The sequence below is a fragment of the Gymnogyps californianus genome, chromosome 12 (assembly GCF_018139145.2).
Source record: "Gymnogyps californianus isolate 813 chromosome 12, ASM1813914v2, whole genome shotgun sequence".
Classification (NCBI taxonomy): domain Eukaryota; kingdom Metazoa; phylum Chordata; class Aves; order Accipitriformes; family Cathartidae; genus Gymnogyps; species Gymnogyps californianus.
The window spans coordinates 21,316,605-21,332,668 of NC_059482.1; the positions used below are offsets into that span (position 1 = coordinate 21,316,605).

The 16,064-nt window shown below is 42.3% G+C and overlaps 1 protein-coding gene across 1 annotated transcript in view; it reads left to right on the forward strand.

The window, feature by feature from the left end:
* NUP93 (nucleoporin 93) overlaps nt 1-16,064 on the forward strand; it is an 83,852-nt gene that overhangs the window by 41,149 nt on the left and 26,639 nt on the right. The window contains exons 4-5 of the mRNA XM_050904194.1: nt 9,085-9,147; nt 11,457-11,585. Coding sequence (XP_050760151.1) covers nt 9,085-9,147; nt 11,457-11,585 — 192 coding nt within the window. The remainder of the gene's footprint in view (nt 1-9,084; nt 9,148-11,456; nt 11,586-16,064) is intronic.

Genomic DNA, 16,064 nt, shown 5'->3' on the forward strand with positions numbered 1-16,064 from the left:
ATGTTTTCAGCAAGAGGTATTACATTACAGGCTTAGTTATGACTATACAATGAAGATTTTAAGTCATTTAAATATGTAGTTTTTTCTCAGTATTCCCTTAAAAAGCGTGATACCAGAGAGTCGGATATAACAGGTTATTCCAGTGGATGATCAAAAAATATCTTTGCTATAAATATTTCTAATATAGGGTTGCATTGTGGATCTCAAGCCCATTGGAATTACCTCATAATTTATTTAAACTAGACTCCAAAAAAGAGCCAAAGACCTTAGTTTTGCTTTGATTGTGAATCTCTTGATGTGTTTGAGATTTTTGTAGGGTTGTATTTTTTAATCGGGATGCTAATACAAGGGCATTTATAGCGCAGGGGAGGCACTGTAGCCACTCATCGTGGCACTGAGCAAAGCCCCACACCAAGGTCATCCCTCTGCATTTAAAAATCTTGAGAAAAAGATAGCTATGTATTTGGAAACTTGAGAAACGAGCTCAGATTTCAGATTGTGTGGTTCGTTCGCTCTGTGCTGATGCCGTTCCTGCTGATGAAATGCCGGTGCCAAAGGAGACGGGCTTCCTGTGGGTCCTGCCGCTGGTCCTGCTGGCCTGATCTGTGCGGAGAGCTTCCCTCGCTCAGGAAGTTGTATTCCAAGTGAGGTGATGTTGCATTCAATTGCCTTTGTGACATTTTGGTTTCTTTATCTTTATTAAGACAAGCGGAAATGCTGTCTGAGATGCTTTCAGGTGTGATGTACCAGTGTTAGCCAGCTGAACAAGCTCCTTCTGGTGGCTCTTGAGTAACGTTTCCTACTGCTGTAATTGACTGGCAAGAGTCTGTCCACCTTCTTTCTCTAGTTCAGCTAAAATTTTTTTTTTCATTATCTTTCTTCCTTCTGTTCTTTGCATGACCTCTAAGCAGGTTAGGGTTATTCAAGACTTTCTATTTTGTTATTGCACAGATTTCCTTGGCGCTTTCTAGCTTGGTAGGACCTGGGATTCTTGTTGAACAGCTCCCAGTTGCATCGTAGGGAGAAAGAAAATGAGTATGCCTGGGGAGGAAGCAAGGATCGCTAGAGAAGTTAGCACTGTTGCTTACGCTATTTTTGTGTTGCATTAACAATTGCTGTCAAAAATGATCTGTGCAGTGGAGGCTGATAATTCTATGTGGACGAGAACCTCATTCTGAGGAACTTCGCTGTAAAATTTTAGATTTAAAAAGATATTATCTTAGTTTTATGCCATTAAAGTGTTTGTGACTTTGAAAAAAGGCTACTAAAACCACTCCTAACAGCATTCCCATGCGCTGTGCAGCCCAACATGACATGGCAAAGATTTTTAGAGCCCAAGAATGAGAGATTAATTTGTGTAATTGAAGTTATTTTGGTTTCACTCTGATGAAGGGGAAAGAGACAACAAATAGTATGAATAATTACTAATATTTTAATAATTAGCTACACTGTATAAGTAATATATAAATTACATATATTGCAATGGTTGATAATTTTGGCGTTTTTTAGAACAAAGTGTCCTACTTCACTCAATCATTACGCTTGGGTTTGTTAAATCTTGCAAATTTCTCTGATGTATTTTGTAAAATCTTAAAATGCATAGGAACACTGCAATTAATTTCCATGTTACGTTAGGAGTTAAGCCACTTGTAAGTACAATTTTAAGTGAAATATTGAGATATCATAGTGCATGAAAGCCTGAACTCGCTGAGCATCCTATGTTGAATTAGAAGAAACTGAAATTGAGCAGAGTCATGTTTTGTGCCAGCAGTGATGATCTCTGTTTATACGCGGAACAAGCAGTGCTGTGTAGCAGAGAGTTCAATTTTGGGGCTGCTGTGTGAGCGCCTGGCACAATATTCTAGCAGGAAATCTAAGCAGTGGTATTTTTCTAGACGTTTCCAGTGTGATAAAGCTGTGCTCCCTGTATATTTCATGGTAAATGTTGCTTATATTTGCTGCAAACACCTTGCGCTCTCCTTGATGGCCACATGTCACAAATGCGTTTTGGAGGACTGTGGTTGGGTGTGGGATATGATGGTGCCTCTCAGTGCTGGGGGATGGTTTGATATTAACTGATGGTTTGATATTAGCCTTCCACGCTTAATGGATGGTCTCCTGGCTGAAGCAGGAGGTAAAGAGGTATTTGTATTTCTTCCCTCAAAGCCTGTATGTCTAAGGAGCACATTTCCAGTCTTCACTTGCCAGATCCAAATGGTCCCAGCAAGAGTCAAAGAGCATGCACCATCTGCCCCTGCTTCTATTAGGAGCTGATCTGTGATTTCCTGAGGAGCGCTTCTTTCAGCAGTTTGAGTTTTTCCTGTCGCGGCTAGAAGGAATAATGATATTTATCCAACACAGCAAAATCCAATGTTCCTGGATACGGTCTGAAGATTACCGTGAACGCTGCCTGAGTTTCAAAGATCAAACAGTCTAAAACAGTAAAATAATACAAAAAAAAGTACTAGGTTTTTGCATTGCCGGCACTAACCTGCGGCAGAGAGCACTTTGTAAATATTTGCCTAAGGCTTGCTCTGCAACACAGACTAAAGGCTGTGTTCAGAACTGAGCGTTACATCAATGGCATGCCGATGGTGGGGCAGGGAAGCCATGTTCCTGCCCCAGAACTTGTCTCCAGTGATGGTTGCCGCTGTGCATCTTCCACAATGCACACAACCTGTCGAAGAAGGCTTGCGGGCAAATGGCGGTGCCCCTTCTTCATTCCGCAGCGTGTGCTGCTGCCCGCTGAGCGTGTGCGGGGAGTTGTGCGCATTGCCAACGCACACAAGCTCTAGCACGGCGTGCATCGATTCCTGCTGCCGCCAGAGTGAGGTCCATGTTGCTGCTCCTCCATCGTGAAAGGAGACAGTATTGCAGCTCTCCAAAATTTGATTTTGCTGGAGCAGAGAGCTGCTTTAAAAAAAGTGAAATGATCTTCAAAATCATTGCTAGTCCTGCAGTGGAGCAGAGTTTGTGGCCAGGGTTTGTATACTTTAATGACTTACTGCCACTGAAATGCTGTCTGCTTGCAGGATGGGGAAGAGCGCTCCTACCTTGGCTTTCAAACGAATTGAATGTGAGTATTGGCTACAAGCGTGGAGCACAGTCACAGTGCATGGGGGGACGTGGTTCGAGACCCCTGTGAAGGCAGGTAGTGGAGCAGCAAATCTTCCCCAAGCCCAGTGTTAGGCTGTATTAGCGCAGTTTTGTGTTAGAACTATTAGTCTGCATGTTTTTCCCTCTTGAGCTTCAACGTGGCTGTTGCTTTGAAAGTCTCTGATGCAACAACTGGCTCTTGGGTCTTAGCAAACTGTAAACCCTTCTGTTTTTTCCCTGCTTTTTCTCCTGTTTAGTCAACAGTGAATTAATTTTTTGGAAAAATGTTGCAGGATTTCCCATTCTAAACACGATGGTAAGGAAGTTGAGAAATGCATATTGTAGTTTGACAAGCTCAGCTGTCTTAGGCTAGGAGAATTTTGTATTGCTAAATCCTTGAATTGAACACTGTATACAGCTGTGGGATGAGCCTCATCAGACCTTCCTTTTCAGTGGACCTTTGCGTCTGTGTACAATGATTCGTTCCTTGTCGGTCACGCAGCTTTGAAGTGATACTGACTGGTACATCGCCCTTCCTTGGGTTCTTTTCCTCTCTGAGGATCTCTGCACTTGGGCCCTCAATCTGCTTTGGCCCCGTAGCAATTTTGCCATCTGAAGTCCTCTAAGGAGAAAGCCAACTTCACAAATGCTCTTAGCTCATTGCATTTGGTAGCTGATCTTTGGGCAGCTGCCTTGCTGCTTTGAAGGATGCTGTATTGCACAGGCCAAGGTATGTAGTGAAGCTGCTTATCTGTGTGTTTTTAGCAAAAGCTGATGCTTTCTGCAAAACAAATCTTAGGAGACCTACAGAAGCTTCCAAGAGTCGCTGGTGTGATGCATGCAAAAGAAGAGTCTGAATAGAGAAAAATATTGCCTGTGCTACTCTGGCATGTTGCCATCCTCAGGAATACATTAGTTGGCCACGCCATTGCTTATGGGCCTATCGGCCTGTTTAAAGCCAGCCAGCAAGTATTGATGCTTGTATCAGCATAAACAATAATTTGGATTAAAAAAGCAATAATATATAGTGTGGTCTGTTGTTGTGGCAGTGGGTTCCAGGTAGTTTTGCTTCATTTTCTGTTTCCAGAGACGACGTGGCCAGGAGGGCTGTGCCAGGGTGCACCACCCCGGGAGCGTGCTCAGATGTGTGCGCGTTTGCAGTAGGATTGTATTTAGCAAATCATTTCTTAAAATTGCTAGTGGAGATAATAAAATCAGGTGCTTCATCTGGAGCTACTGTTCCCAAACCATTGCCAAAGAGTGACTTTTGTTAACTGTATAATCATCATCCCTCCTGGTCCTTTGCAGGATTCACTGGATCTAGTGGAAATCCAGCACTGGGAAATATTTTAATTGAAGAGCAATTGACTTGAAATGGCCCCAGATTGTTCATTTCATTTTCTCCTTTCTTCCCCTGCCAGTGAAAAAGTAAGCATTGCTGTCAACATCCAAGGCCTCAGTATACTATTTGGCAACATTCACCTTCTCTTGACAGCTTGAATACTAAGATAAAGTATTAAAAGTATGGCCTGGCTGATGGAAGTAATTAAGAGACTTCTATCAGCCAGGAGAGAGTTTACTAACCTCATTTACTGCGGTAAATGGAAGAGACCTGTCAAAAAGAGACCATCAGTGCATGCATGCCCTTTCGTACCAATAATGAATTAGTTACTGGAACACTTTCTTGCTGGAATTCAGGCTGGAGCAAGGCAGGTGCCGGTTCCTGTCACATCAGCCTGTGTCAGGCAGTGGTTGCCCGAGATGAGAAATGACAGTGGAACAAGGAGCACGGCAAGAACGGGGAAATGGCACGGTCTCCCAGGGGTCCTGCCCCTCCACTGGTGAGGCCACTTTTACAAACCATCCTTGAGCAAGGCAGAGTGGGGCTGGATTTCAGGAGAGAGGGGAGAATGTGAGAAGATCAGACTGGAATCCAAGGGGTAAGAGATCCAAGAGGAATTGGAATGTGCTGGGGAAAGATGCTGAGAGCCAGTAGACGTGCAAGAGTAAGTGGGACTAGCTGGAAAATGGGAACCTGAAGGTGGGAGAGTGCCTGTGTCCCTGTTTTGCAAACACCATCTCATCAGATATTGTACAAATCGTGTGTGGGAAACATTCAGCAGCGAATGTTGCAGAGAACCTGTGATGGAGAAGAGTTGTGCTGCTTCCTTCCAAACTAGACACAGGAAGAATGTGTGGGAGTCCCACAGTAACAGAGAGGAAAATTAAATGCCACTCACTAAAGCAGGACAGCGTGATGTGACATTAGGGCTCTGAGCTTTTTGTGTAAACCTGCCTCAGGGAAGTAAGATAAATTTTCCTTTCCAAGCAAAATCCAGGCTACATTGGGATCCCTGCAATGGCAGAGCTTGTGCACGGAGAGCTGCAAGGTGAGGATTTCACCTCTGAGGTTTTAGCGAAGCTCATGTTAGCTATTCCTATCTTTGCCATCTGCCGCTGTGAAATAGCCCTTTGTCTCCTAACAATATCTCTGTTCTCCTCCTGCTTCTCTCTTTGGATACTGAATATGAAGCAATGTCTCGTTGCTCGTACAATCAGTAGCATCTCCCCTGAGAGGGCAGCTTCTGCGATATGGGTCGTGTACTCCCTGTGCGTGCTGAATGCCATACCTCCGTATCCTCGTTACAGTCTGCAAGCGTTCGTGGCAAAGTCAAACCTTGCCTGTGGGATTGCAGAAAGCTTTTAGGGCAGATGTAACTTGGTGAGCACAACCAGCACTGTTCAAGACCCAGGCTTAAGAGATATGTGAACCCTTAAAGCTGTTATGTGGCCTGGGATTTTTGAGGACCAAAATTCTGTAGTGTATAGCACTTCTCTTCTATCTTTCTGCCCATCCTTGTTTCAGAGAGTTCTGCTTTTTCTTACAGCAGATGGACATTTGTGTGCATTTATATACATCCATGAAATCTGAATGTCCGGTGACCAAAGCATAGTGCACCACTAGGTGGCAATGCAATAAACCCAGGGAATAAATGCTGTTACAGCAGCCAGACACTACTCACTTTCTTAACGTGTGAAATTTTGGCCACCAAAGCCTAGAGTGACAACGCCAGGAGCTCGTTTGGCCTAACTAAGCAGAAGCAGTCTCATGAGCAGTAGCAGGAGCCCCAGCATCAGCTACTGAAACTCTCTCTTCTGAGGTTTAACAATTAGCCTGTAATTAACTGAAGCAGCAATTGTCATGCTACAGTCATAATGTTTAGCACAAGGCATAGGGCAACCTTTTTAAAATGTACCTCTCCTCAGTGAGGCATTACAGATATTATTTGGAATGTGTGAGGATTTTCATTTGCTAAACGAGTAGTTTTTGAGATTGAAAAAGACAATTATCATCCCCTAATTGGCATTTGGTGTAATGTAATCCCTTAAACGGACCTAGTGAACTCTCTGGAAGCTGGGAGGTTTCATTAAGAAAGATACTCAGCCTGGATTTACTGACTTCAAGGGAAGTTCAAGCATGTCTTAAATTACTCTGCTGATTACCATCATTGCTCTGTACCTTTCTAGGCAGGTACCTGCTCATCTCAGGGCACACATCCCTCCACAGAGAGAGGGGAGGACTGAGGGCAGTAAGGTAGGAGCCCGGGACTCACAAAGCAAGCAGGGAGCCAGGGCACCCAGGACCTCTGCAAGCTGCAGTGCTTGACTCAGTGTGCTCAGCACCTTCCATTGCATCCAGATAGCTCTAGGTCTGCGTCTTGGAGACAGTGGGCTTTTTGTGCCTGTAAAATTAGCAGCGTTGTTAGGATACGGCAAACACAGTGTTCTCTGCAGCATCAGATCCCTACCATCGGAAATGCGGCTGCGTCTTCTGTTCATATGTTGGTGTGTGCTTTGAAGGTCTAGAAGCACTGCTTGTTACAATTCCAGATAATTTTTCTCCAATTTAGGTTGGAGGCGGGGAAGTTAAAAAAAAAAAAAAAAAACAAAACAACAAAAAAAACCCAAAAACCAACCCACACAAAAAAAACCCCAAAAACTTGTTGCCCTCCTAAAGTCCTTCCATCCATGCAGACATGGACAAACCCTACAAAGCCATGTCTCCATCCCTCCCCACATCTCCTGCACGGAGCCGAGATCGGGTCTCGGCCCGATTAGGTGACTGCAGCAGCCCTTGCTTTGGTGACAGCTGCTGTAATAGTTGGTCCCCAGACACGTGCAAGGATCTGGATTTAGCTTCCCCTTTTTCAGATTGTAACTGTGCTTTCTCTGCGGGCATTGTCTAAAAATAAAGTGGGACATGGCAGAAGATGAAATGAAGAATAGGCTGTGTAGAAGTGGCCACTCTCTTCCATAGGTAATTCCAGGGCTGTTTCTGGGGGGACCATGTCGTATGTCCGTCTTGGAGGATGGCAGTTCGTTCTGTCTGGTATACAGAAAGGGGTCATGTTCCTATTTCCAACTGAAGGGGGTCACAGGCTGTCCCATACCTCAAATGCTTGTTCTACATATTTCAGAAGGAAAGGGTGCAATGCCCTTTATTTCACATACCGGTGCTGAGTAGCAGGAAGGCAGACAGCACACCTATGCGGCAGTTTCCTGCCAGATTTCTTCAGTTTGGGGGGATTTCAAACCCTCCCAGAGCTAAGTAGCAATCTGTGATACCTGTGGTTGTGTGTAGTCCTGCTGCAGGACTGTTTCTAAGACCTACCATAAATGTATTATTCCAAAGGTCCAAATCCCTATGATAACAAGTTTCTGTCCTGCCACAGGATCCGTGCTCCTCTGGAGATCTGGAGCTCTACCTAGGTTGTATGGATCAATACCGATATTGTCAGATTGTTGGGGCAGGAACTATTTATTTGCAGGAGGATGCGGGGAATGAAGGGCACAAGAGCCTCCTGATTCCCGACAAGTTCAGTTGGACACTGCTGCAATTGTGTATCCTCGTAAAAGCATAAAGCATGGTACCTGGAGTTCCCACTCCCTGAGTTTGTTAGTGGCTCTTAATTTTAGAGCTGTGGAGTAAGCATACAGACTCTTAAGATATTAGCACTTAATGGAGTTGATAATGTTATAGTTGATTACTTCAGAGGGAGACAAAGGCTTCTTTTCCTTTTTTTATGATTTGAATAATGATTAAGTTGAAGTCTGGGAGTACTAATCAACTTTGTTTAATTGGTAACATAAAAGTGAAAATGCAAAATAAAGATATTCAAGTTAGGGTGTAATAAACATTTCCTGTTTGTTGTCTGTGTGTTACTGCAGTTTACCCCATGACTATTTGTTTAAAATTCAAAATATTGTATGTTTCCTAGTGTGGGTCATGAAAGTAACTTTTGGGATAAGGAGCTAACAGCTCATCTAAATCAGTCTGTTCATGTACACCTGACCTCTTTGAGATTTACTGATGTACTGAAAATTAAAAATACAATTCTTATGTATTATTTTTTTACCCACTCCAGCTATATGCATGGAGAGAGGCTGTGCGGTAAACTTTTCCTGTATGCTTTCCAACTGTTTAGTTATTTCCATCCTTCCTCAACTGGCTATTTTTAAGGCTCTTTTTCACAGTTCCTATCGGGCCTCCAAGAGCTCCACTCCTGCCTGAAGCTGCCAAGTCAAAACCTTTTTTTTTCCTTTTTTTTTTTTCCCCAACATACTCAACTGCAACAATCTTATCTTGGCTTATCGCTCCTACCAGCTTTCATCCTAGCTCCCTCAAATGGAGAGCAAGAGGAAGCAGTTGCTGGGACACAGAGATAAAACAGAATAGAAGCAGGACATTTCACTAGGATTTAATGCATATTAAAACAGGAGATTAATGCATTTTCGTTTTCATGTTGCTCTGTATGGGCATCTTACTGTACCTCTGGTGAAGTAAAGTGACCTTTAAACTTCTCGGGAGTGGATTGGGGAGAGAGCTCTGAGCACCTCAGAGTTGAAAGAGCTGAGTACTACAGTATGTATCTGATGTTAGTCCAAGGCTGATTTTTTGACTGAAGCTCTGTTTCCCCTTTTCTGCAGGGATTCCTGAAGAATGAAAAAGATAATGCGTTGCTGTCAGCTATTGAAGAGTCTAGGAAGAGGGTAAGTTGGAAGCAAGCATCATTTTTTCCTTTAAAAAAAAAAAAAGGGAGGGGGGGTGTCCCTAAGGAATTAATGAGATATTTAATAAACTAGTGGAATTTAAGAGGACTGTATTGAGAATATAGAAAAACTAGACATTAGGAAATACTTGCTTAGAATTTCCAGAAGAAATATTGTCAGTTCTATTTCAACTGTAGTATTTTGTAGGGTCAGGAGGCTCACAGTGTTAAATCTGTTTGAACAGAGCAGCTGTTGTTCATAAGGCACAGCACACTTGCTCCAACCCTCTCTGCATGGATGCTGCCTTTTCTAGAGGTGATAATGCCTAGGACATGGAGTTTATTTCCTTTTTTGCTCTGCGAAATGCCTTGTGCACTGACTTGCCGTACAGTGATGACGCTCAATGTATTTATTGTAGCTGTTTCTCCACATTACCGGAGTTGTTGAAGTACATCTGACCACATTCAAGCCTATGCAGCAGAAGTGCTGCAAGGTTTAATTCTTGTGTCTGTAGAAGAGCCAGAACACCATACTACATCACATTTTCCAAAGGAAATCTCTCATACTAAAAAAAAAAAAGTTTTTTTAAGCAGTATAAAGGAAAATGCTACAATAAGAAAGTAAGAGTTGTCACTTAGGCTCAGAGTTCACTGAGTCCAGTTTTCTTGCCTTGAAAGGGACCAGTACTTAGGCAGTCTGTAAGAAAAAAAGGCAGAGTTAGCCTTCCCTCGTTCATCTCCTGTCTATTCACCTCCAAGCAAGTAGTTGTTTTGAAGACTTTGAGCTGGAAGTTGTTTTCTGATGTGAAATTCATCTGATCCTGTTTCTGAATCTATTTATGCTTTTGGTATCTGTCGTGTTCTGGGGCAATAATTTCCACAATTGAATTATGCAGTGTGGAAAAATGCTTCCTGTTGTTTGTCTTAAAACTGCTGCTTGGAAATGTCATTGCATGCTTCCTAGTGCTTATGTTACGATTGTTTCCCTCCATGTACACTTGGGGCATCAGGTTTAGAACTGAGCCTGTGTTTCTTTCAAATGATAAGAAATAGTACTTAAGCATTATTAAATTATTTTAATTGCATATAATCATACTGTAATTATTGAAGCATATTTAAAACCCTGTTGAAATTATTATAGTGAAGGTACGGATAAGACCTATATTCTAGCATGAAAGTATAAAATGAATTTATATAATAAAGAAACACAAATCTTATGCTCTAGTTGCATGCATGCACCATAATTAAAAATTTGCCAAATGTCACTGCCTCTTATCAATTCATTTATACTGGGGAACGTTTTGCCTCTTAATTGACAATGTCCTAACAGTGGGCTGTAATGAGATGAAAAATTTATTCATCCAAGACATTTAGTTATGTACACTGCAGCACAAACCTATGTGAAAGACAGAGAAGGTTGGGAAAGGGAAAGAAGTGGAAGATCCAGTATAGCTTATTCTCTATTTAGAATTACTGGAAATATTCTTATTTCCTGTCCCGGTATACTCAAGGCTGCTAGTTAGCATCACCCCAACAATAACAGGAAAAGTAGTGAAGCATCTTCTCTATCCTAATGCTATTGCCAAAATAAGGAGTATTGAGGGAAAAGCTGTTTCTTTCCATGAGTTGAAGACAATGTAGTACATCAGCCATTTTAAAGGTAAAGGGATGGGTTTTTTTTCTTGGGGTATGATTTTCCTATGTGCTTTCCTGAGTTATGTTCCTGATGAGAGAGACTTTCTGATTCTTTAGCACTGGTTAATTTTCCTTAATACTTTTATCCTACTTCCCATTTAAAAGAAAAACATACTGGTAAAGACCTGAAAATGAAATATGGGCAATAAACACACATCTCTGTTAAGAATGCAGTAAGTCAAACCTTTGTAGCCTCCAGAGAGGTGAAAAGCTAGTTGCCATTAGAGAGGTTAGTCTCAACAAACTGCGTGGATCAGTGATGACCTGGATATTGTGTGCATGCTGCTAAATTAAAGAAGCAAGCCTATTGATTTCCAGCCTGCTAAGTTTTGTGTGTATTGCAGTACCATGGAAGAGACACAGATTCCCTGTTTTACCAGCTGGGGGTATGTGAGAGTTGTCTTAATTCCACACAGACCTACTTTCTGAATCCCCTCGTACCTGAACAGGAAGCCTGTTAAAATAATATGCAGCACATCATTAGCTCTTGAGGGCTGACCTGGTTGATTTATCTAGTTGCCGTTTTCTGTTTCATTTTTGAGCTGGTCTATTAACAGCAGAGCTAGGCTGTTTGGTGGTTCTGTATGTTCCTTAGCTCTTCTTATTCACCAACAGACTTTTGCTATGGCTGAGGAGTATCACCGAGAATCAATGCTGGTTGAATGGGAACAGGTGAAACAAAGGATTCTTCATACTCTGCTTGCATCAGGGGAAGACGCTCTCGATTTCACCCAGGAAAATGAGGTAACTCTGTCTTTCTAAACACTGTGCATAGTCACACACGTCATGTACACAGCTGGCACTCCAGCACTGCTGAAACCACCTCTGGATTACTCTGTAGCTACAGCTGTGTGAAAGTGAGAAATATGAAATCTCTATTTAATTCCGGAACGGCTGTGACTAGCAGAATGCATTATCTAGCAAAATATCAAACGTTTATGATTGTTTTTATTGACTGATGGGTACAGGCAGTGGCGCTCCTATTGCTGAAGCTATGTTTTAAGCAATAGATGTGCAAGCTGGAAACTCAGTCACACTAACACATACTGGGTCAATATACCCAGGGGACAGAAAACACATTGGGGTGAACTGCACCTTCAGGAAACCTTTGCAGTGCTAATGGGACCAGACAGTTTCTCAGGTGCAACTGTGCTCACACACAGGTCTTAGAGTTTCTCTTTCCCTTATCACTGTGTGCTAGCCAGGATTTATGGCTTTTCTTAGGAGGCTGATGAAGTCTCTCAGGTTTCTTGGCAAAACCAAACGAATATTCAACCAAAAAAAGAGGAGTATGCCTTCTCTTTTACATTGCTGTCTCATGCAGTGTAGATGAAAATTTTGTGCTGCTAAGACCTCTAGTGTACAGCAATTCAAGGTTAATCCAGTAGTGACCAAATCCTTTGGGCGAGACTGACCCTGTGCCTAACATGAAAAGGTATTGACTAGCAACTTAAAACATTCCTTATCTTCTGTTACAAATTCAAACTTTACAGTTTATTTTCATTAAAAAAATGATCCAGTTACATGAGTAAAGCACAGTACGTGCAGAGTTGTGGGAACTCCACCCCTCTGAGCCAGAGGCATCAGACATCAGCTGAGATCCCTGGAGCACAAAGTTAACATCACAGCCCCTGCACAATGCTCCATGAAAACTATAACCTTGAGAGGAGAGGTGATAGGGGGTGGGGGAATGCAAGTTGCTGTGCTTTCAGGCCAGAAAACAGGCCCAGTTTTTTATAGCCGTGTCCCGTCCCCCCCCTTTTTTTTTCTTAAATAAATTCTTGTTCATTGGAATGACTTACAGAGCTGCAAAGTACCTTAAAATAAAAAAAGCCCTTGGTGTTAATGGGGTATGACCTGTATAGGGATTTGGAAATAATTAAAGTTGTTAATGAAATGTCCCTTTCCGATTACTGTTCTCTTAAATATAGGTTAATCCCAGTTACCATACATCTTTTTATAGAAGCTGTCTTCCCCAGAAAGTATTTTACTGATACTTTACTGTGACTTCTCAGAAGGTTGTCCAGCTTTCCAATATTAGAAATGCTAAATAATGCAGGCTGAATTAATTTAAAACTAGGAACAGCTATCCCATTATTTTAGGATGCGAGACTGAAGACTTGGCAGCTATTCTGATAGCTTCTAACGTCTTTGATTTGTGTGTGAGTTACTGGTGTGGGGTTTTCCTTTCGAACTGTGGATATTAAGTGCTAGGGGAAGCAATTTAATAACCTACTCTGAAAAGGTAAAACCCCTTTTCTGATGTTTGTGTCAAATGGACACTGCCTCCAGTCCATGGCGCTCCAGATGCCAAGCATCAAATTGGTGGGAGGGAGGAGGGGGGAAAAAAACCCCCACCCTATAATGTTTTTCATGAATGACTCGATATACACTATCACTCAATAATACTCCACGCTCTGTTTCAAAGCACTTGTAGTATCAGTATGTCATTTCAAGAGCATTTAAAATCCTTGATATATTCTACTCTTAGCCTCAAGAAGTCAAAGGTCTGAGAGGTTTGAAGTGCATCTACTGTGTTAAAAGCCTGTTACCTAACCTCCGCACAGCAGGTTGTTCTTCTAAAGCTTTGTTCCAGTCAAATAAGTTTTTTGTGTGTGTGTGTGTGACACAAACAGACACAGCCTGTAGAATATAGTAGAGGTTTAATTGATATCCTCTGGAGACGGAGAATCAACTGAAAAGGCACAGATCCAAACGCAGCAGGGGGCCGGTCTGCCTGCGAGCCAATTCTCAAGCTTTGGGCAAGCTAATTTGGGCAGAGTGAAATACCAACACATTATTCATGGAAATAAGACCAATTAACAGGCAAAGCTCATGATTCAAAGAACCTAGCGCAGGACTTGCCATTAGGGTTTTCTGCTCCCCCTTGTCCTCCAGCCTGGCCTTCTTCCCGTAAGGGAACAACAGAGCTAATAAAAAGGTGCTTCTTGGGGGGAGGGAAGGGAGGAAAGCCCGAGTTTTGTTTTCAAGGTATCAAACACCTGTGCTTTCAAGGTGTTTGTTCCGAGTCTTGTTCCACTAGGTGCCGAGGCATTTCTTTTGTCCTTTTATGCCAGGTTTTTCTTTCTTCCACCCCCACCCCAAGCTCTTCCATGCCTGCTGTTAAGCAACCCGCTCCCACAGTGACGGAGACACTGTCGCACTCTGTTTCTGTTCTGCCCCTCTGTATCGTGTCTTCATATCCCTTAAATCTCAAGGACTGCAAGATGCTTTCCGCTCCCCCGCTGCACGTCAGTGTATTTTGATGGTGTTTCTCCAGCTTAGTCTCCTGCCTAGTTATTCACCGCATCTACTGGCCAAGCCATTTGGAGTGCTGACAAAATGTCTGCCCAGACTTCTGCTGAGGAATGTGCATATGCATATGAGGGTGATGAATAATGCATCTTTATATGCACGCGGTTTGGTGTGCAAGTGAGGCTGAATGCTTGGCTGAGTACAAATGAAGGAGGACTCCTTTGAAAAGCAGCATCGTTAGGCTAAATGAATTTAAAAGATAAAAATGTGACGGCAGTGCAGTATAGCTGCAGCTTTCACGAATGGATAATATTCAGAATAAGTATTACAGTTCTGAAGAATGTTTGGAAAGACCTAAATTCAGGGCAGAGAGAAGCAAATGTGGTTGATAAAAACAGCACAAGCCATTTAAGCAATATCAGACTAGAGATGCAGAAAGATACGTGTGTGTGCGCACTTGCGCTTCTGCAGTCCTTTGTGCGTTACCCACTTTTCTGTTTTTTCCTTTTGCTGCTCCGATTAAGCTTAAGAACCTGACCTGAAACATGATTCTTCTCGTACGCACCTAGCTGCTGTTTTCAACACATCTTTCATAATATTTTCCTTGCTTGAAAACTTGGTAAGTTCTGACTTGCCACCAAAAGATATCCCCCCCCTTCCCCAAATCCCCCCCCCTTAGCTTGTAGGGGATGCCTCTTCAAACGCTGGTTACCAGCTACAGAAGGATTGCCTGTGCAGCTCTCCATTTCTGCAATTCAGGGTGAAGAGTGGAAACGGCCTTCCCCACGCTGACTCACTGCTTTAGTTTTCCTTTTGAAATTTCCTTTTAGCACAGCCATGAGATAGTTCAGTGAGCTAGTGCTTTTTTAAGTTTAATAATTCAAAGATGAAGCCAGAATGCAAGTATGAGATGGAAAAAATAGGAAATAAGCTTGCTTCCGTGGCTCTTGGCATAGGAAAGAAAAGCATAAGAAAAGCAAGACAAATCCTGGAGTTCCTGAATTTTTTTCTTTGCTGAAGTGCCAAGTTGGTAGTAGGCATTTAAAGAATTTGATTTCAATGTGGCAGTTCTTAGCTGCGGCAGATTCTTAATAAGTGATCCTCAAAGCGTAATGGTTAGGGTAAAATGAAAATTGGAGAAAGGAAAGGAAAACCCAAACCCCGGAGCAGTTATTTCTTAGTTTCAGGCGTGCACTTTTGAATTCAGATCCTTACCTGTGGGTTTTAACCCGTCAGTCATACACCACTCTCTGGAGTGGCAGCCACGTGGATGCTCTTTGGTGCGGCAAAGCAGCAGCAGGAGAAGGAGGAACCAGATTCACAAAACAAAGCCCCAGTCCTTATGTTTCTGGTGTTTGGGCACTGGTTGAAAAGTGACACTAAGTCACAATGTACCCTTCTTCACTTGCTTTAGAAGATGAAACCTTATCAGTAATTAATGACAACGTCCATAATTTAGCGTTACTTTAAATAACTCTGAAATTTATCTGGCACAGCATAGGGGAAGGCTGCAAAGTGCTATTTCTGCCATCATGTCTGTTTCCCAGGAAACCTGCTTTAACAGCTTCTTTGTTCTTTAGAACAAAGAATTTGTCGGGTTTTAGGTGGGTTTAAAGGAATTTGTGTCAGATGATTTGGCACTGAAAGAAAAAAGCAAATGCTTCTGAATATCAGTATCCATTAAGAGTGACTGTGAAGAATATTTTTAGTGTAAGTTCAGTTGCAAAAAGAAAAAGTGGGATTTCTTTTGGGTTTTTTGTAAGGCATTTTTATACTGCCTAAGGTCTAAATGCATCTGCCTGATTTTGTGATCAGGTTGGACATAATTTAAATAGCGCTATTACTGAGAAATTAATGCAGTGATAAACTAATTCCAGCAATTTTAAAGGATTGTCCAGGTTCATCTTTGATACCTTCATTCATTTATATTTCACTATATCAGGGACAAACATAACTGAGTACCTTTTA